At 54.1% G+C, this 20388-nt stretch overlaps 2 protein-coding genes across 5 annotated transcripts in view; one reads left to right on the forward strand and one right to left on the reverse strand.

Moving 5' to 3' along the window:
* The first annotated feature begins 26 nt into the window (after positions 1-26).
* Positions 27-19943, forward strand: Cherp (calcium homeostasis endoplasmic reticulum protein). Of its 3 annotated transcripts, none has more exons than XM_027932190.2 (18): positions 27-119; positions 428-601; positions 4648-4832; positions 5946-6083; positions 6379-6530; positions 8014-8158; positions 8259-8348; positions 9601-9844; positions 11610-11785; positions 13539-13974; positions 14998-15236; positions 16089-16222; positions 16994-17080; positions 17322-17465; positions 17556-17672; positions 18111-18205; positions 18517-18702; positions 18816-19943. In XM_027932190.2, exons 1-18 carry the CDS (start codon positions 95-97, stop codon positions 18854-18856), a joined length of 2808 nt encoding a protein of 935 aa, XP_027787991.1. In that variant the 5' UTR covers positions 27-94; the 3' UTR covers positions 18857-19943. The 3 variants fall into 3 exon arrangements, with proteins under 3 accessions (XP_027787991.1, XP_027787992.1, XP_071457510.1); XM_027932191.2 differs by having other exon boundaries at positions 8047-8158; XM_071601409.1 differs by lacking the exon at positions 18816-19943 and having other exon boundaries at positions 8047-8158; positions 18517-18710.
* The window catches only part of C1H19orf44 (chromosome 1 C19orf44 homolog), a 23368-nt gene continuing 16898 nt past the window's right edge, over positions 13919-20388 (reverse strand). The window contains exons 8-9 of one of the 2 annotated variants that reach the window (XM_071601435.1): positions 20302-20380; positions 13919-14288 (exon numbers count right to left, since the gene is read on the reverse strand). In XM_071601435.1, coding sequence (XP_071457536.1) covers positions 20309-20380 — 72 coding nt within the window. In that variant the 3' untranslated portion in view covers positions 13919-14288; positions 20302-20308. Of the gene's footprint in view, positions 14289-16390; positions 17731-20301; positions 20381-20388 lie in introns of those variants that run through there. The other variant, XM_071601439.1, reaches the window with a different exon arrangement.

The following is a 20388-nucleotide window of genomic DNA, read 5'->3' on the forward strand; positions in this document are numbered from 1 at the left end:
AAACGGCTCCCTCGCGCCACTTCCGGCCGGGTTCCGCAGACAGCGCTGGTGGGCGATCGTGAGGCGCCGGAGGACGTTCCCCGCGGCCGGAGCCATGGAGATGCCGCTGCCGCCCGACGGTGAGGCCCAGCCCGGAACGGAGACCGTTTGTCTCTCCCCGGAATCCCCTGTCGGCCTGCCCCGCCTCCCGGAGTCCCCAGGCCTGGGAGGGGGCGGGGCGCGGCCTCGCGGCTTCGCCTGCGGCCTCTCCCGTGGGTCCTCGCATTCTCGGCGAGCGTGTGGCCCTTATCGGGACCCGTACAAGAGCGGTCTCTCGGGGACCCACCCCTAGGGACCCCGGCCCAGTGGACCGGGGCTGGAGCGCCAGGGTCCCCTGGTTTGGGCGGTCTTTGCTGATGCCCCGCGTGGCCTTTTCTCCGTCCTCCAGACCAGGAGCTTCGAAATGTCATCGACAAGCTGGCTCAGTTCGTGGCTCGCAATGGGCCCGAGTTTGAGAAGATGACGATGGAGAAGCAGAAGGACAACCCGAAATTCTCGTTTCTGTTCGGAGGCGAGTTCTACAGTTACTACAAGTGCAAGCTGGCGCTGGAGCAGCAGCAGCGTGAGTCTCGCCAGCTCTCAAGCCGTCCCTTTGAGCGATTCCTTTCTCGGATTCCAGTCCGTGCTCTGCCACAAGCCGCTTTCTGTTGGGTCTCATATTTTCTCTGCGAAGAGGGGCAGCTTGGATGTTCATGATTCCTTCTGCTTTTTCCGGGGCCCTGCACATAACGACTCCTGGGTCCTTGTGTAATGGAGAACGAGGCTATCGATCCTCTGCTGGGGCTCCGGATCAGGAATTTCTCTATTGTTTTTGCAGACATGGTAACTGGGAGCAGCAGCAGTAGACGAACTGCTTTAGTGTTTTCCAGGCAGGAAGTGATAGTAGTGGAAACTGACCAGCCTACTTTGGGGCTGTCTGAGTCCAGCAAGATTTTTGTGCATTTTAGATGCGCAGATCAGAAAGAATTGTCTCTCTAGGTTTTATGGATGTTCAGTTGAGTATTAGGAGTTTAAGATGGGATTAGGAAGTACAACTGGGCTTCAGATAATAAATAACTAGTCACCAAGTCAACGTCCTAAGGGCAGTGACCATATCTGGCATGCCCAGTGGCAAACCCCCAGTCTCTAAGTAAGTTGTGTGAATGAATAAGTAGGAGCTTTCCAAGTATATGGACATTAAAAAGTAACAGACTCTGGGTTACAAGACCAAACAGACATTGTGCCCTTACATAGTGCATCTTATTTGATAAAAAGCTTACAAGGCAGGTAGAATAGGATGCTACAGAGGTACAGGGACTTGAACAAGCAATGTGTTCAAGGGGGGGAACCAGAAAAGACCAAGCATGGTTGGAGCTTAGCTCGCGCATGCATGTGTGTTTGGGTGGGGTGGGGTGTGTGTGTGTATGTATGGGGGGAGGGTTTGATCTGGAGTGTTAAATGCCAAGGGAGGTTGGGGTTTTCTCCCTCATTCCAGTGCCTGTTTACGTTTGAGATGAAAATTAGGGAGATTAGTAGCCTGAAATTGTAAGCATAGTGTTCCATGTTTCCAGAGCATTCATTCCCTAGTCCCAGCAGACCAAGTTTAAAAGCTGCAAGAGAGTTTGAAACAGCAGTCCAACAGAATGGTGTTTGTGTGGTTAGTGTGGAGGACTGGTTGCAGGGAGAAAGAGTGAGGTCCTCGGGAATAACTTGGGCAGTTGGCTCAGGTGCACAATGGTGAGGTCTGAATTAAGTCAGGTTGAGTCAAAGAGTGGGAATGGGGGCAGGTGGAGTTAAGGGGCAGAATCTGTGAACTTAGGCATCTGTTGGATATTGATGAGAGGTGGCATCATGCGATAGGGAGGAAGATGCCTCATACAGTTTCTTGACTTAAATGACAGTGCTGAGAACTGCTCTTCTGTCAGAAATGGGAAGCTGTTTAGGACTAGGTGCCATAACAAGGAAGGGAGAGTGTCCCTACCATGGGGGAATATTAGAAATCAGCAGATGTTTTCTTCAGGTGATGACAGAGGGGATGTAAAGAATGTGGCACAGTTAGCCAGGTGAAAACTGAGGGAGAGAAGCTTTCCAGGCTGAGAAAAGAGACTCTGGAGGGACAGAGACAGGGTCAGTACTCAGTGTGGCTGACGCCTAGCAAAGGAGGGATTCTTGGCTTGGCTACAAGTGAGGATGCAGAGTAAAGAGGGCTGGCGTGCTGAGGAGTTAGGAATTGATCCTGGAAGCTACAGGGGAGCTCGTGAAGGCTCTCAGGTCTGCATTCTAGAACAGGGTTAGCCACAGGGCTGCTAGCTCTTCACCCTAGTTTCCCATAATCCCCAACTGGGAATTGAATTCAGGGCTTTATGCATGCCAGGCAAGCACTCTGCTACTAAGCTGAGCCCTAACCCCAATATTTTTAAGACCCCCCAGGACTGTCTGACATGATACTTTGCAAATTCCATGGTGAAGGATCAGTTTTTTATTTTTGTTTGTTTTGATTTTTAATTTCCAGTCTGTTGTGGCCAGGTGCTTTTGTAAAGTACGGTAAAAATGTAAGCCGTGAAATGTTGAATGGCTATAAAAGTGCCTGTAGCTTCTGTCACTCGGGACTGGTCCAAGGACCACACTTGAACAGCAGCACTGACTGCACAAGGGGTAGAGGGGGCAGGACCTCATTCAAGGAGATGGGTCCAAGGATGATGCAGGTGACAACAGAGCTTGGTGGCAACATATAGGAGTGGGATCTAAGGGATGCCTTGGTGGCACCACATGGCTCGGTTCATTAGCGTGAGGTGCACGCCCCTTTTCATCTGGGTGGGTCACAGCTACGGAGATGGGGAGGGAGCCCAGGGTGAGAGGAAATGCAGTGAGCTTGAGCAGCCCGTGGAAAACCTGTAGGCCAGGCACTGGTCAGTTGTTAGGTCCTAAGTCGAGCAAATCCAGAAAAGAGCTGATAGGTTTAGGGATTACGTAACTGCAGCCAGTCTGTATTTCTTTTCCTGATGATCTGCATAGAATGGATTCAAAAGCTGAGAACACAGACACAGCATCCAGCATTTAAGGGACAGCAAGGACAAGAGAGAAGAGATAAATAGCCACAGAGGAGAAAAGGACCTGAGAAGGCCCATTGGGCTGAGTCAGGGTGTCCTCAGTGACCTTGAGGGTGGGGAATGGGTGGGCTCTAGGTTGAGATTAAGAGGAGATGAAGAATCCAAGGTGGGTCCCAAAAAGAGGCTGCATGTTTGTTGGGAGCGGAACATGGAATAAGGAAGAGAAGACACAGATGGGTTTCAGTGCTATTGAGAAGCAGTCAGTAAAAAGGGGGGAAATTGAAGGACTGAGGGAGAACATGGGTTTCAGGGAGCCATGTCCCAAGGCCTGAGCACAAGCCAAGGGTCATCCTATAGGGTATCCTTTGAGCCCCTGACAATCCTAAGCAGTAACTGGGTGCTTGTTGGTTCTGGGTGACGCCTTCCACCCTCTACCCCTTCTTCAGCTTTGTCCAAGGACAGATTCCCCTTGGGACAGAATTCAGTACAGTTCTATCAGTGTGTGGCCACATTCAGACAAGACAGAGCACAGAAGTGTAGAGGGAGGCAAGCCGTCTTGTCTAAAGCCTCCTTGTGAGCAAGGACCCTTCCCAAAGACCTCCCCGCTACCTCATCTACCCAAAATTGGGACACATGCCCACCCTGCCTGTAAAATAGGTATGTCACAGGTTGGGGATGTAGCTGAGTGGTAGAAAATTTGCCTAGCGTGTATGAGATCCTGGGTTTAATCCCCAGCACCACAAAATAACAACAAAAAGAATACTTAAGGGAATCATCACAAACATTAGCCTGGTGTGGAGGCACACACCTGTGATCCCAGTGACTTGGGAGGCTAAGACAGGAGGATTGCAAGATCAAGGCCAGCCTCGAAAACTTAGCAAGGCCCTAAGGAATAAAAAGGATGTAGCTCAGTGCTTAAGTGCCCCTGGGTTCAATCTCTAATGGGCCAAGGGTGCAGTATGTCACTACTGGCTCAAACTGGATAAATCTCTGAATGCAGAGCATAAGTGAAGGGGGAGATTAGAGAACAGTCGCGGAGGTTAGAGATTGTGGCCAAGGACTTTGAGAGACGAGAGACCACCTTGGAGGAAGGTGGTATTTCTCTGGCAGTGGCCGTAGCCTGTGCTCAGCATCAGTTCAGGCCTAGGTGAGGTGGGAAGGTGACAGCTGAGACTTGGCTTGTGCTGCAAGTGGATGAAGACACACACACACTCCCGCTTCAGCAAGCAAAGAGTGAGATCACTGTTCCAAGGCTCTCTAAGGAGAGGATAGACGCGAAAGCAGACGGCCTGGATGAGAACACAGGAAGGGATCTGGGCTGGGGGATGTGAACTAGAAGGTGGAAAGGAGGGCTAGGCCCAGAGAGGGGACTGAGCAGACCAAGCCTGGCCTGGCTGCACGGAGGCCCTCTGGTTGATGCTAAGTCTGTAGGTGTGGGTGGTGGACTGCTTTGGCCTAGAGCTGCCCTGAATGGTGGCCTAGAGCTGCCCTGAATGGTGGCCTAGAGCTGCCCTGAATGGTGGCCAAGAGGACACCTGGCCACATCCTCATAGAACCCCTCCTCTTCCTTTCCTGCCAGTCATCTGCAAACAGCAGGCCCCAGAACTGGAGCCCACCGCAGCTCTGCCACCCCTGCCACAGCCCCCACTGGCCCCTGCTGCACCTATTCCACCCGCTCAGGGCGCCCCATCCATGGATGAGCTCATCCAGCAGAGCCAGTGGAACCTGCAGCAGCAGGAGCAGCACCTGCTGGCCCTCAGACAGGTATGGGGCCCACTTCTCCCCTTTCCCTTCTTGCCCTACCATTGGACCTGAACTTGTCTTGAGCCTTGGGTCTTGCACCTGTGCATTAGGATGAACAATGGCTGTCGTGAGGACTCTTCACCATAGTCAGTGCTAAAGGACAAGGCCGGCCCCATTTATTTCTGAGGGCTTGGTGCACTTTAGGCACTGTCACCCCTGACCCTAATACTAGACTGCTTCTCATTCTGGTCACTGGACATGCTTTTTAGACGTGTGCACACCCTTCTCTCTGGGGGACACCTCCAAGTAGGATTATGGGTCAGATATGCACACTTGATGTCATAGAACAAGTGTTGCCAGATCGCCTCTGGTACTCCCACAGACCCCGCCACAAGGTAGCTATGTCACTCGAAGCTGTCGGTCCCGATCCATCAGTCTGATATTATTATTCAAAACCATAAGGCTGAGCAACCAGAAAATGGGAGGAAAGTAATGCAAAACCTCCCAAGATGCCAGCCCCAGTTTTATTACTAAACTTAAGGCATAAAATTGCTCCATTTCTGTTGCTGCCAGCAGAATATTCTGGAATGCTCACAGTTGTCAGGGAATGGGCAGTGAGGCCTTGACCAATTCTGCACTGGCATGTCTCCATGGTAGCTCTTCTTAGCAGCCAAATGGGCAGTTACCAGCATCACGTTTTAGTTTGCATTCCCCCTGATGGCTGGTGACTAGAAGCCACAGCTTTGTCTTCTGCATAGTCTGTGCTAATCCATTGCTCAGTTTTCATCTTTTGGTTTAATTGATTCACACAACTTCCTATTCTTCTATCTCTCAATCCTGTCACCCTGGATCACACAGTAGTTCCCACTGTGCTTAACTGGCTTTGCCCATTTGGCCTGCCGTGGCGATGAATTGCCACAGAGCCACAGTGGATGGCTGTAGGCATGAAGGATGGGATCACAAGTACTAAGAACAGGCATCAATCTGGAGCCAGGACTCATCTGCCAAGGACCAGAGTGGCCCACGGCCTGGTCCTCCTCACCATTTCCCCAGCTGACCCCTGATGGCTTAGATCAGGAGAGCCAAGGCGGAGGGTCCCTCCTCACAACATCTTGGTTCCTCTTGACCTTCCAGGAGCAGGTGACGGCAGCTGTGGCCCACGCAGTGGAGCAGCAGATGCAGAAGCTCTTAGAAGAGACCCAACTAGACATGAATGAGTTTGATAACCTTCTGCAGCCCATCATCGACACGTGCACCAAGGACGCCATCTCGGTGAGGACAGTCAGGGACTCACTGGGGCCTGGGGGTATACCTGAGCCTGGTGCTCCTGGCAGCCCTGCCTCTTGGCAGGAGTGCCTCATCTGAGCCCTTCCTTCTCCGGCATACCCTGTGGGCAGGAAGGACAGCTCACAGGCCAAACAAGTGGACTGAGACCTTGGGCTTCTGGACCCCACGTCCCATACACTCATGTGCCTGGACCTCCCACGGTGTCTCCTGACCATGAGTGACCTCTCGCTCTGATCTCGGGGAGCCTGGCCCCACTTACCAGTTGGCCTGGCTGTTACAGGCTGGGAAGAACTGGATGTTCAGCAATGCCAAGTCCCCACCACACTGTGAGCTGATGGCAGGCCACCTCCGCAACCGCATCACAGCCGACGGGGCACACTTTGAACTGCGCCTGCACCTCATCTACCTGATCAATGACGTGCTGCACCACTGGTGAGCACCTCCACCAGCACCAGGGCCCCAAAGCATCCACTTCCTCTCTCACTCCTCCTTGCCCTTGCCTGGCGGCTGCTCTGCAGCCACTAGTTTAGCTTGACTTGTCCCAGGATTAGGGGATCATTTGTCCAAAGACCTCTCAGGAGAGCATCTCAGAGCCTCACCTGCCTGTACGCCCTGGACTCTCCCTGGCCCCTGACCATCGTCATTCTGGTGTCCTGTCACCTCCACTCCTCCTCTTCTGTGGCAGTTCTGGTGTCTTGGCAGGCAGGCCCTGGGCTCCGCTGCCTCCTTGGCCACCTCCTCCTGGCTCTGCTGTGCTGTCGAGCCCTTGCTGAGGGCTGCCCTTCTCCAGCCCTGACCTGTCTACTGGAGTTTGAGGGCCACTTTGGCTCACCCCTCCCTGCTCCACCTTAGCTCCTTCATGGCTCTGCCATTCCTGCTCTCCCCAGGGGCCCAGAGGTACGCACTCTGCGTAGCCACTTGGCTGAAGGTTAATGAAAGAAACTAGAAGTCTGGGCCACAGGCAGGTGCGGGAGGAAGCACGTTGCTAGTGAGACACTGTTTGCCTTTGGGCTTGGCGGTGCTGGCAGGCAGGAGGCCTTGGTTAGAGCAGGGAACACTGGTCCCGCCTCGTTCCCTACAGACCCGCATCTCTCCCATCTTCTGCTACATGCACAGCCTGGCTCGAGTCCCCTCCCCACCCCATCTCCTGTATGGCAGCCCCTCCCTGCATCACACCCTTATTTCTCTCCTGCTGGGACGTAAGTAGCCTCGGAACCTCCTTCGCCCCCATGCTCGCTCCTCCTTGCCACCCACCGTTAGAGTGCCACCGCAGAGACAGGCTTGTTTCTCACAGTTCTCTGGCGATGCGCTCTTTAGCTCTGCTCCATGTGGAAGCCAAGTGCTCCTCACCCTGTCCTCCCGCTGGGGCTGCCCTCTATCCACCAACCTGGCTTCCCACCTGGCCTGGCCTTGGCCTGGCCTGGCTCCTCTTTGAGCTCCTCTGGTGAACTTGGCCTTGGGAGGGTGCCAGCTGCTCACCTTCTGCCATCATCCTTCTCAGGGGGCAGCACATGTCCCATCCTGCCTGGGTGCTCACTGGCCCTAAGGGGCCAGGCACTCATTCTGTCCTGGGAGGCCCAGCCCAAGCTGAAATTTCCTTGCCTGGACAAGGCCCTCGCCCCACGTGGCCATTGTGCCCTTTCTGCACTCAGGGCTCTCTTGGACTCACGTCTCCTCACCCTCACTGCCTCCCGGAAGAGAAGGGTTAGCTTACTGACGAGGGCACTAGGGTGAAAGACCTCGCTCCGATCAGCCCTAGGCTGCGTCCCTGATATGTCCCCTAAGACCACCTGATGGGGCTTGTGGGGAGCCTAGCCATCACCCTGGCCGGGTTGGGGTCCATTTCCCAAGAAGGCAGAGGGTGCTGTGGCTGGAGCCTTGATGGTAACGGGCGCGTGGCCGGGTCCCGCCCCAGGGCCCTGACGCGCGGAAGGTCTCTCCCTCACAGCCAGCGCAAGCAGGCCCGGGAGCTGCTGGCCGCCCTGCAGAAGGTTGTAGTGCCCATTTACTGCACCAGCTTCCTGGCTGTGGAGGAAGACAAACAGCAGAAGATTGCCCGGGTACGTGGGGCTGGCAGGCAGGCAGGCGGGAGGAACTGCCCTGGGCGGGCAGACACTCCTCTCCCCTGACACAGCCTCTCTCCTCTTCCTCTGCCTCTAGCTCCTGCAGCTCTGGGAAAAAAATGGCTACTTTGATGACTCGATCATTCAGCAGTTACAGAGCCCAGCCCTGGGACTTGGCCAGTACCAGGTAAGTGCCACCTATCTGCCCCCCCCCCCCCCCCATGCCACACGTCTGGAGTAGAATCAGAGCAGGTGCCTCAGGGGAGGTTGGAGGTCTAAGGATGGCACCTGCCCCCAATATGTTCCCAGAAGTCAGGGGGCCCAAGTCCCTCACCTGTGCTGAAATCTGCTGATGGGTAGGTGGTAATCACAGCCCCAGGTGACATTTCAACCCCACAGGCAGTTGTGCCTGGTGGATGGTGGTGAGCAGTGGGCACAGGTTCCACACAGCAGCCTCTCCCTCAGTGGCTTGTGTACCCTACCAGGTGTATACCATCCCACCTGGCCTTCTGGCGTATTGTGACCAGTTTGCCTAAGGAGTCACCACTAGGGACGTCCTTGGCCTGTGTGTTGGTCTTGGGTCACTGACGCATCCTGGGGGCGTGAAGCAGCACAGGTGCAGGTGGCGGCTGCACCTGTCCTTGGGTCTTTTAGCTTCCCCTTAGAGGAGGGCACAGAGGGGAGGACCAGGTCCCTTGATCTTTGTAGTAGTCCCAGGCTTGCTGCCCCATCTAAAACTGCTAGAATGTCCAGCTCGGGCCTCCACCTTTAGTCAAAAGGCCGTCATTCCTGCAGAGTCCAGTGTGAATGTCACACTGTTGACTGTTGCCCTCTGAGGTCCTAAGCATCCCCCTCCCCACTGGGGGAAGGTCATGCTCAGAAGGGCAACAAGGAAGGCACATTTCAATGTTTTTCTAAATTTGAACTGCTTTTTTTTTTTTTTTTTTTTTAATGTTTAAATAAAAATGGAATCCTGTCGTGCCACAGCAGGTCTACAGCTCTTTTCCTCCTGGGGTATGGGTGGCATTGCACTTTTACTGAGCTGTCTCTATGCTCATATTTCTTGAGTTCTTCCCAAACCTTTAGAGGTAGACTCTGTTTCGTCCCATTTTACAAACAGGGCTCAAATCCTGGTAGCAGATAAAGAGGCAGAGCCTTTAGTGTCAATGTAGCCATCCTGGGCATGGCTGTGGATGCTTCTTCCTGTTATCAGGAAGCTATTGGTGTATATCCTGGTCTCCAAGTCTTTGGCTGTACCACAGCCTGTGGTTGTCGGTGCCATGTTTTTATTGTTCCATGGGACAGCCACCTGCCTGCCTGCTCCAGGTATCCTGGGCTTTGCCGCTCTCCAGGTGTTTGTCCCTGGGTGACTCTAGAAAGTGTGGTAGCAGGTAGCACCTCCAAGGCTCTCATCCTTGGTGCGGGGCTCTCTCTCCCAGGCCACCCTCATCAGCGAGTACTCCTCGGTGGTGCAGCCCGTGCAGCTGGCCTTCCAGCAGCAGATCCAGACCCTCAAGACGCAGCATGAGGAGTTCGTCAACAGCCTGGCTCAGCAGCAGCAGCAGCAGCAGCAGCAGGTTCAAATGCCACAGATGGAAGCCGAAGTGAAGGCCACACCGCCGCCGCCAGCTCCTCCCCCGGCCCCAGCGCCTGCCCCAGCCATCCCGCCAACCACCCAGCCTGGTAAGAGGCTCCCTCAACCCCTGCCTCATGAGACAGCCCAAGAGCCGGGTCCTCCTGAATGTGGCCAGAAAGCACCCTTCCCTTCCAGACACAGCTCCGCCTCTGCTGTCCTGAGCCCACTCCTGGGGCGAGCTTTGAATTCGTTTACAAGCTTAGAGCAGGTAGTACAGTTAAAAGTTCAACAGTCCTTTCCCTGTACATTGTCCCAGAGAACAGAAACTTTTTTACATATAACTAGACTGAATAGGGACACTGCAAGGATTAAAAACATAATCTAGGCTGGGGGTGTGACTTGGCGATAGTGCTCATGCTTAGCAAGCACAGGCACTGGGTTCCATCCCCAGCAAGACAAGCTAAATGTATCGTGATGTGTTAATATAATGTAATAAGTATATTATACATAACTTTTTAAAATTTTTATTAGTTGTTGATTAACATTTATGTATTTATATGTAGTGCCAAGAATCAAACCCAGTGCCTCACATATGCTAGGCAAGTGCTGTACCACTGAGCCACAATCCCAGGCCCTGGGATAAAAATATTTTTATGTATGTTTGTGTTTAGATGTAAATAACATACACATTAAATATACAGAAGTTTTATATACATATTACATGTGTAATTTAGAAGCACTTTTGAACAAAGATGTAGAAATATGAATAAAATCTGAAGTGAAATCCAACAGAGTACAGGTTAGGATTAGGGCATCCCTAATCCAAAAATCTGAAATCCAGAATGCTCCAAAATCTGAAGCTTTTTAAGTGCTGACACAATATTCAAAATGTTTTGGATTTTGGCTTTTAGTACTGAGAATACTTGGCAGGTAAAGTCTTTGCAAATATTCCAAAATCTAGGGAACTCTGAAGTCTTGAGTCACTTTTGGTCCCAGGCATTTGGATGAGGGATACATAACCTGTATTTAAAATACAGCAAGCCTTGTGGCTGGGGTTGCAGGTCAGTGGTAGAGCGCTTGCCTAGCATGGTTGAGTCACTGTGTTCAATCCTTAGCACCACATTAAAAATAAATAAAATAAAGGTATTGTGGGAAAAAAATTTTTTTTAAACAAAATAAAGGTATCGTGTCCATCTACAACTAAAAATATTTTTTAAATAAATAAGTAAAATGAGACCCCCATCTAAAATTGAATGAATGAATAAGTCGTATCAAGTAGGGTCTGTCCCTGGAATATGAATGTGCTTACACTGGAAAATCTGATAAAATAATGGATTAGGACTGTCAAGTTACATATAGTGGTACACACTTGTAGTCTCAGCTATTCAGGAGGCTGAGGCATGAGGATTGCTTATGCCTGTGAGTTCAAGCCAGCCTGACAACATAGTGAGGCCCCATCTCAATAATGGAGTTAGGACTGGGAGTATAGGCCAGTGACAGAGTGTTTGCTTAGCAGCTGTGAGGAGGCCCTATGTTCCATCCCCAGCACCACCAAAAACGAAAACAAAAAACACTGATCTTTTAACTAGACATAGAAATTTAATTTAAAAGTCAACGATAAAAATTCTACAAGTTAAAATCAAGACAGCTGAGACAGTAAGATACGTATGCTGTAGAGAAGATGGTACGTCTCACGTGGGAGGTCAGAATCTCCCTCTCCCATCCCTTTCCTGGAAGAGGGAGGTGGTCATGGTCTCCAGTGGAATCATGAAGCAAGAATTGTCACCCCCAACCCTAGTTGGGCATCAGGGTCCAGTCAGGCAGCCTCCCTCTCACCAGTGCTTTCTCTGACCACTTCTTGCCTGGCTTTAGATGACAACAAACCTCCCATCCAAATGCCGGGCTCTTCAGAGTACGATGGCACAGGAGGGGTCCAGGATCCTGCAGCTGCCGGCCCCCGGGGCCCCGGACCTCATGACCAGATTCCGCCTAACAAGCCCCCTTGGTTTGATCAGCCCCACCCTGTTGCTCCTTGGGGCCAACAGCAGGTATTCCATAAAACTTTGGGGGGCAGGGTGGACACTTGGGGCCTGATGAGATGGCAGGCAAATGGACAGACTGCTGGTTGGTGGGCAGTTTGTGGCTCTGAGGAAGCTGGAGTGAGATTCTGGCTCAGCCCTGGCTAGGCCCCTTTTCTATCCCAGTCATCATCCGGGCCTCTCCATAATGTAGATCTCCTCTCCCAAGAGTGCTGGGAAGGAGCTACTCTAGCTGGCTTGATTCACGGAGCGTCAGCATTTGCATCCTGAAAGGAATAGGTAGTTTCCTGAAGAAAGAGACAGTCAGAGCCTCAGACTTCAGGAGTTTGTAGGTTGTTTCCTGGGGCTAACAGATTCCTTAGGGTTGGGAACCTTCAGGCCAGGACAAGGCAGCCTGGCACAGAATGACCAGGAAACGTCCTGCGTCCCGCTGGATCCAGCTGGACGGAGCATTTGAATGCAGCCCAGGCCTTCTCTGGATATCTGCTTTTTCCTCTCAGTGTGGCATGGCCTTCCCAGGTGAATGTGTGTCCACAGGGAGGACCTAAGGACGGCAAGGAAACAGCTCATAGCCTGAGCCCCCACCCTCAGCTTCAGGACCAAAGATTTAACTTCACAGAAAATAGGACATCTTCATAGACTGTTCCCTCCTCTGAGTGCTGGGGGAGCTTTGGGGGTGCCCCCTGAGTAGGGAGCAGCTCTCCGTCCTTTCTGTAGGTGGGAAACAGGCCCTTTGTCTGCAAACTAGACAGGCTCACTGAGGCTCCGCCTTGACCCAGCAGTACACAAGTTCGTCCAAGGTTGGTGCCATGCATGGTGACATACGCCTGTTACATATGGTAGTACAGAATCTGAGGCAGGAGGATTGCAAGTTCAGCCTCAGCAACTTAGTGAGGCCCTAAACGATTTAGCGAGATCCTGTCTCAAAAGTAAAAAATAAAAAGGTCTGGGCATTTGGCTCAGTGGACAGTGCCCTGGCTCCATCCCTGGAAGACTGAAACAGAAATCAATGTAGGCTTGTCGTACCCACATGGAGTCTCACGTGTTTAGAAATAGTCTCTGCTATTTCTGTTGTTCATGTTGATGTTTTGGCTATTTATTTTTTAAAAATCTGGTTTTCTGCCTTCTCTTGAAAGATTAGGGGTTTGGCAGCCTGGCCAGCCTTATCTGTGTACATTTGCACCCCACCCCCCATCAGAGTTTGTGATCCTGGCTTTAGGGCGCGGTCAGAGCACCACCAGGCGGTGCAGAGTCTGGAGCTGCTGCCTTCAAGCTGGAGAAGGCTGCTGTGTCAGCACAGGGCCCAGAGGCAGATCCTGGGATAGGTCTGAGGGCAGCAACCCCAGGTGATGGCCTTGGAGAGAAAGAGAAAGTGAAACAGGGAGGGGGTGTCATGAGGAATGTCCATCGTGGACACCTGGGGCCTGGCCATGCTGATACAGTCACTGTACCACCCCCTGAAGTGTGGGGGAGCTGGTGTTTGTCATAGCAGTGGCAGGGACAGGATGGTGGTCTTGCCTGTATGCGCAGTGGGCCTTGGTGGCCAGGAGCAGCCATGGGAATGAGATTGCAGGTATGGTGGTTGGGAGTCTGAGGGCCTGGGAGTGACGGTGTCTGCCCAGATGCAGCGGATCTGCCACCAGGCTTGGGCCGCAGCCTCCGGGCCTAAGGCGCCGCTGGATGAGGCCAGTGCTGCCGGTGTCTCCTGAGCACTCTGGGGCCTGACTTTGCAGGAGGCTCACCTCCGTGCTTTGCTTTACAGCCTCCTGAGCAACCCCCCTACCCACACCACCAGGGTGGGCCACCCCACTGCCCGCCCTGGAACAACAGCCACGAGGGCATGTGGGGTGAGCAGCGTGGGGACCCTGGTTGGAACGGCCAGCGTGACGCACCTTGGAACAGTCAGCCCGACCCCAACTGGAACAGCCAATTCGAGGGTCCCTGGAACAGTCAGCATGAGCAGCCGCCCTGGGGTGGGGGCCAGCGCGAGCCACCCTTCCGCATGCAGCGGCCACCCCACTTCCGTGGGCCCTTCCCGCCCCACCAGCAGCACCCACAGTTCAACCAGCCACCACACCCCCACAACTTCAACCGCTTCCCACCCCGCTTCATGCAAGATGACTTCCCCCCACGCCATCCCTTTGAGCGGCCACCCTATCCTCACCGCTTCGATTACCCCCAGGGGGATTTCCCAGCCGGTAAGTGTGAGAATGCCTGGAAACGCACCCCTGGCCTGCCCTAAGTGACAGTAACAGGCAGAGGGCCATAAGCTGACATGGAGCTCAGCCTGGGCCCTAGGGAGGTGGGAGAGGCAAAGACAGTCTTAGAAGTGTACCTACCTCCCTGGTGGCTGCAAATGTCTGATTTGCTCCTTGTCTTCGCCACCTTGAGTCCCTCCATGTGCCAGGCTGGCTGTTAGAGGTCTGAAGCCTGGGCCTGCTCTCACGTGTGCCTGGACTCACTGCAGTTTGCACAGGAGGATGTGAGGTTCCAAAAGGGAAGTAGCTCCTGGCTTTAGGGCAGAGAGTCGTCTTTTACTCAGTCTTTAGTTTCATCCATTTACTTGCTAAAAAAATTTTTATTTCTACTAACTTCCATGTTTATTTGTTAAACCGTCTGTGATGTTTGTTTATCTGTGGGGCACTCCCCGTGTTCATGGCTCATGTTAGTTTCCCATGACTGCTCTAACAGGGACTCCGGGCTGAGCAGCGCCTGTGACAGATGTTGATTGTCCCTCAGTTTTGGATACCAGCAGTCTGAGGTCAAGGTGTTAGCGGGGCTGGTTTCTTCTGAGACCACTCCCAGGCCTGTAAATGGCATCTTCCCCTCAGTGTGAGCTTGTGTCCTGAAAACCTCCTCTTACAAGGACAGTAGTCATGTTGGGTTAGGGTCCACCCTGAAGACCTCCTGTTAGTAACTGCCTCTGTAACGGCCCAGCCTCTGCCTGGGGTGGAGACGGCCCTGGCTTCCATAACCAGCTGGGGCCGCTCCCTGCCTCTCAGTACAGCCACTTTCTGGGTTAGGTCTGGGGTTAGGACTCCCGTATTCACAGTGTGGTGGGCCAGGCACAATTCAGCCCTGGACGTTGTTGTCTTAAGGCATCGATGGCCTTGATATTTCCTTCCCTCAGCTGGGCCTCCTTGCCCCTTAGCTGGGAGGTCCTGACTTACTGGTACCTCTCAGCTACCAATAAGTCCTGACACAAAATTTCTTTTTTGCAGAGATGGGACCCCCTCACCACCACCCTGGCCACCGCATGCCTCATCCTGGGATCAATGAGCACCCACCCTGGGCTGGGCCTCAGCACCCTGACTTTGGCCCTCCCCCCCATGGCTTTAATGGGCAGCCCCCCCACATGCGAAGACAGGGCCCTCCCCATATCAACCATGATGACCCCAGCCTGGTCCCCAATGTGCCCTACTTCGATCTCCCTGCTGGGTTGATGGCCCCCCTCGTGAAGGTAAGACCTCGGGAGCCCTGGGCTGCCTTAGGTGGCAGCACCTGCTGTGTGGGCCCCTCTGCTTATCCCCCTGAAAATCGAGCACCCGGAACATGTTTTCCAGAAGGCTGCTAGGCACCCTTCCCCGGCCCGTCCTTCCCCTTTCCCTCTCCTGCCTCGAAGAGGCGTGTGCCCGTGCTCCTGAGCAAGGTCACATCCACTCACTTCCTTCCCTTCCCTCTGCAAGGGGGCTTTGCAGCCACAGAGAACCATCTGGGCTATGTGTGAGGTGTGGGTCCTCCATTCTTTCCTCTTAGTCCCTGTGCTCAGAAGCCACCTGTCCAGGGGCTGATGCCAGAGGGATTTCTCAGGAGACACCTCTGCAAGCTGTCCTGGCGGGAGGGGTGGCTGGAGCGCAGGCTGAGGCACTGTGAGAAAGAGCCGGGCTGGGGCTGGGGCTCGGGCACAGCAGACATGGCTGCGAAGTGCTCAGCTGGGGGCACTGCCAGGCTCTCTCCAGAGAATTCCCGGAAGCTGGGGTTGGGGCATAAAGCGGGTGACACACGGAGCACGGCTTGGACAGGATGGAGAGGAGCTGGCTGCAAGCCCGTTGGGAGCAGAGGGTAGCAGTCCACAGGTGGGGCACTTGGGGTCCAGATGTCTGGACAAACTGAGTGGTTTTGCATCATCTGAGGTGGCGGCCACATCACCTGAGTGACTTTTCTGAGGCAAGATCCCTGTGGCTGAGCCTCTGAGGGCAGGGTTTCCTGGGACTGGGTGAGGCCCTCTGTGCTGCTGTCACTCCCCTGCTGTGCCCTGGGTGGCCTGGAGAGGGATTTGTGGACATGAGCAACAGCAGTGTCCTCCCTACAGCTGGAAGACCACGAGTACAAGCCTCTGGACCCTAAAGACATCCGCCTTCCGCCCCCCATGCCACCCAGCGAGAGGCTGCTGGCCGCCGTAGAGGCCTTTTACAGCCCTCCCTCCCACGACAGGCCCAGGAACAGGTACAGGCTCCGGAGAAGGGGCAGCGGGACAGGTGCTGGGAGGGACCCTGAGAGACAGACGGGGAGCCTCTGTCCCCACCTCCTGGCCTGTCTTCCCCCTGAATTTATTGCATTTGAGGAACAGACTGAGAGCCAGGTCTTCTGTTCAGGTAAGAAGATACGGCAGTCTTCTTTTTTTTTTTTTTTTTTTTTGGTGTTGGGGATGAAGCCCAGGGCCTTGCACATGCCCTGCCACAGAATCTACTCTGGTTCTATATGGCCATCTCTAAGGAGAAGAGCACCATCCTGCGTGAGATTGTCACAGGTGTGGCACAGACATGATGGCCCTCCACAAAGGGCTTCTTGAATCCATTCATTAGAATGGAAGTTCTCTCAGGTGTGACCTGGCTCGCCCCTGTGGGCAGACTGTCCCTGTGCAGTCACCACTCCATGCCCTGGTGGCCTCAGGCCCAGTCTTAGGGAGCTGGATAGCCTCGTCTCTGGCAGCAGCACCCACAGGCTCCTGTGCCTCCTGCAGGGAGGCCGCAGGGTGGAGGGGCGTGGGGCTGGGTCCAGCCAGGCTCGGGCCAAGCTTCCTGGTGGGGAAAGGGCAGCCCTGTTGGAGTATCTGAGGTGCTTTGTACAGCATGCTCATGGGGGCGTCTTGGGAACGAGGTGGGTAGGGCTGCGCCTTCCAGGGCTCCCTAGGGCAGGGGTCATCCAGATGACGTTTTCATAAGTCGACTGTGGGAGGGGCGTCTGCAGTCACACGGGAAATGCCATGTCTTACAGCGAAGGCTGGGAGCAGAATGGCCTCTATGAGTTCTTCCGAGCAAAAATGCGGGCGCGGCGGCGGAAAGGCCAGGAGAAGAGGAACAGGTGAGAGCCCAGATGGCCATGGGTCTGCCTGTCCTGCCGCCTGTCTGACATGTGTTCGTGCGCCCCTGTCAGCATGCCTCCCTGGCCACAGGGGGTCACCAGTGAGCAGAGTGGACCCGGGTCTTCTGTGATCAGCAGTGGGACTGGGGAACAGCACTCGCTGGGTTCGAGGCTACGGACTCTTGGGGTCCCAGGCAGGCCAGGGCTCCTGGGGCTCCGCTCATCAGTCCTGTCCCCACAGTGGCCCCTCCAGGTCTCGGAGCAGATCCAAAAGCCGAGGGCGCTCTTCTTCACGCTCCAACTCGAGGTCCTCCAAGTCGTCAGGCTCCTACTCAAGGTCCAGGTCGCGCTCCTGCTCTCGCTCCTACTCCCGCTCCAGATCCAGGTAGGCCTCGGCAGCTGCGGCACGCGGGCACGCTCGGCTGCCCACACCGGAGTCCCCATAGCCTCTGACCCAGGGTGCTGTCCTCCGCAGGAGCCGCAGCAGGTCTCGCTCCTCAAGAAGCCGCTCGCGGTCCAGGTCACGCTCCAGGTCCAAGTCATATTCCCCCGGAAGGAGGCGCCGGTCAAGATCCAGGAGCCCCACCCCGCCGTAAGATCTCTGTCCTCACTGGGCCCTGCGGGGAGCACTGGGAGACTCTGGTATTTTGCTGTCATGGTGTAAACATTTGTCATTAGAAGACAGACAGGTGTCACAGGTGCTGACCCAGTGGCAGCAGCACCTCTGCTCTGCCCACCCCACAGCCACACACTTGATGAGGCTTGCACAGTAGTTGGACTCTATTTCTGACCACTTTGGAGGCTCGGTGTGACCTTGTGCCTTTGAAGCTAAGCAGGGACAGGGTCATCATCTGAGGGAACCCCTTTATCAGGCAGATGAAGAGGATGAAGAACAGTAGAGACACGGAATATGTATGTGTCTACCTTATGATGGCAAGCAGTTACCTGAGCGACAAACTGTATATTCTAATATTTGTCATTCCAATAAATTTGTCTATTTTTTGAAAAATGTAACCTGTCTTAATTTTAGTTCTTCGGCTGGTCTGGGTTCTAACTCAGCGCCTCCTATACCTGACTCGAGGCTCGGAGAAGAGAACAAAGGCCATCAGATGCTGGTAAAGATGGGTAAGTGTCCTCGGACCCCAACCCTTGGCCACTTGGGGATCTAGGAGGTGATGGGGTTTTCTTGTCCTCTTTGAATGGGGAGAGAGGAGTCACAGGAAGTTGGGGATTACTGCTAGGACTTCTGAAGTGGCCAGCCAGCGGGGCTGGTGCTGGGTCTTCTTTATTAGCCCCTTGTTCCATGTAAATACTGCCTGCTCTTGTGTCACTCACCTCCCCGAAGGCAACCTCCCTTTTGACAACCCCACCACCACCACCTGTAGGCCTCCTGCAGCCTCCTGCGAGGACTCTGAACATGTGTCCCCCTCTCTCAGGCTGGAGTGGCTCTGGCGGCCTTGGTGTGAAAGAGCAGGGGATCCAGGACCCCATCAAGGGCGGGGACGTCCGGGATAAGTGGGACCAGTACAAGGGCGTGGGTGTGGCCCTGGACGACCCCTACGAGAACTACCGTCGGAATAAGAGCTACTCCTTCATCGCCCGCATGAAGGCCAGGGACGAGTGTAAGTAGGAGCCCAGGGCCGGGAGCGCGCCGGTGGCTGGCGGCGCTGGCTGGCGGGACCTTCCTGGCTTGCTGGCAGTGGAAGATCGTAGTGACAGCTCGGTTCTCACGCAGTCTCCACGTTTGGGGCACGCAAGGAAGAGAAGGAAGACTAACACGCGCCTAGTGAGGAGCGCCATGCACTGGTGTGGGAAGGGCTCAGGCGCCACCTGCACACCCCGGGAGGAGGTGCCACAGCACCACGGCCGTGAGCGCGTTTCCCTTCACAGCGAAGCAAGAAACCCAAGACCCTCCAGTCCCTGAATGAGAATTCTTCACGCCTGACGGAGTGGATGCTGCGCGTCTTCCCTGAGTCAGACCTAAGCCCCTTCCACAAGCAGCAGTGTGGAAGGCAGGCCAGGCACCAGCAGGGGGCAGCTAGGGCAGCACCCACCCACTGCCCTTGTAGTGGCAAGCGAAGGCCAGGTGCTGTCACTGCTCAGTTTAAAACAGGAAAAGCAAAACCTCCTGGATTAGCAGAGTTCACCAGGGTTTTCATTTTGATTCCGATTGATTTAGGTTTAGAAAAAAATATTGATCTAAGACGGTCCCCAATAAGATCATTTTAAACCCCTCTCCTCTGAGGTGTCCTGGCCCCTAGTTCAGTTATTTTACTTGTGTATGTTGGTTTTTCTTCCTCAAATGTTAGCCATTTGCTATTATCTGGAGAAAGAAAAGGTTCTAAGTAAACGACCTAAGGTGTCCTCAGGTCAGCGATGACGCCCTGGGGGCATCTGTACATGTAGCCCCTCTGCTTGTGGTTATCACTTAGGGGAACCCAACACCAGCACTTGCGTGCGAGGACCCATTTAGATTGAGTGTGGAGTGCCACCTCCCAATTGGTACCTTCTACTCTGTCATTTCATTTGCATACCCCCAGCCCACCCCCAAAGGGAGGTGGGGCCAGGAGGAGTGTCACCTCTGCCAGAAGCTGCCTGGATCCCCCACACCTGGATCCATCAGCAGCTTGGTGCGGTGCCATTTATTTGTAAAGAAGTACTTTTGAAAAATTCTTTTCAGTAAGATGCAGAGTTCCCCCCACAATTTTTCACCCCCATGTGGTAAATATCTGATTTTGTTCTAGAATTCCCGTAGCTGTGACTTGTTCAAATGTGTCTGATTCTGGATAAAACAAACTCGTGCTGTTAACGATTTCTTGTGGATTTTACTGTTTTGCCTTCAAATAAAGCCTTTTTTTAAAGACCTCCTCCTCCGTGTGAAAGTGAGAAGCGCGGGTGGAGTGAGGGGTGTGTTCTGGATGAGGCCTGGTGGAGCTGGGGCCTTGGCGTCTTGTGAGGAGTTGTTCTCGTGTCCTTGTCAGTGAACAGGAGTCCCGTCATCGGCTCCGTCTGCCTTGTGCCCACCAGGAAGCCAGCACCTGGCCTGTGCTGCGTCCCCACTGTCCTGCATCATGTCCTCATGCTGACGGGCAATTTCCTCAGCAGCGTGCTGAGCAGGGATTCACCTCCAGTGAATCCCGAGCCTTTACCCCAACACTGTGCCCCACCACGGATGTCACCTGGAAACTGGTGTGTGTGTGTGTTCCCAACTCAAGCCTCACCTGGTACTTACAGCTCCTCCTGCACCTCCCGCAGGGCGTCCTCCATGGTGAGTGGTGTGGGCCTGTGGCACCTAATATACTGTTGGG

The sequence above is a fragment of the Marmota flaviventris genome, chromosome 1 (genome assembly GCF_047511675.1).
Source record: "Marmota flaviventris isolate mMarFla1 chromosome 1, mMarFla1.hap1, whole genome shotgun sequence".
NCBI lineage: Eukaryota > Metazoa > Chordata > Mammalia > Rodentia > Sciuridae > Marmota > Marmota flaviventris.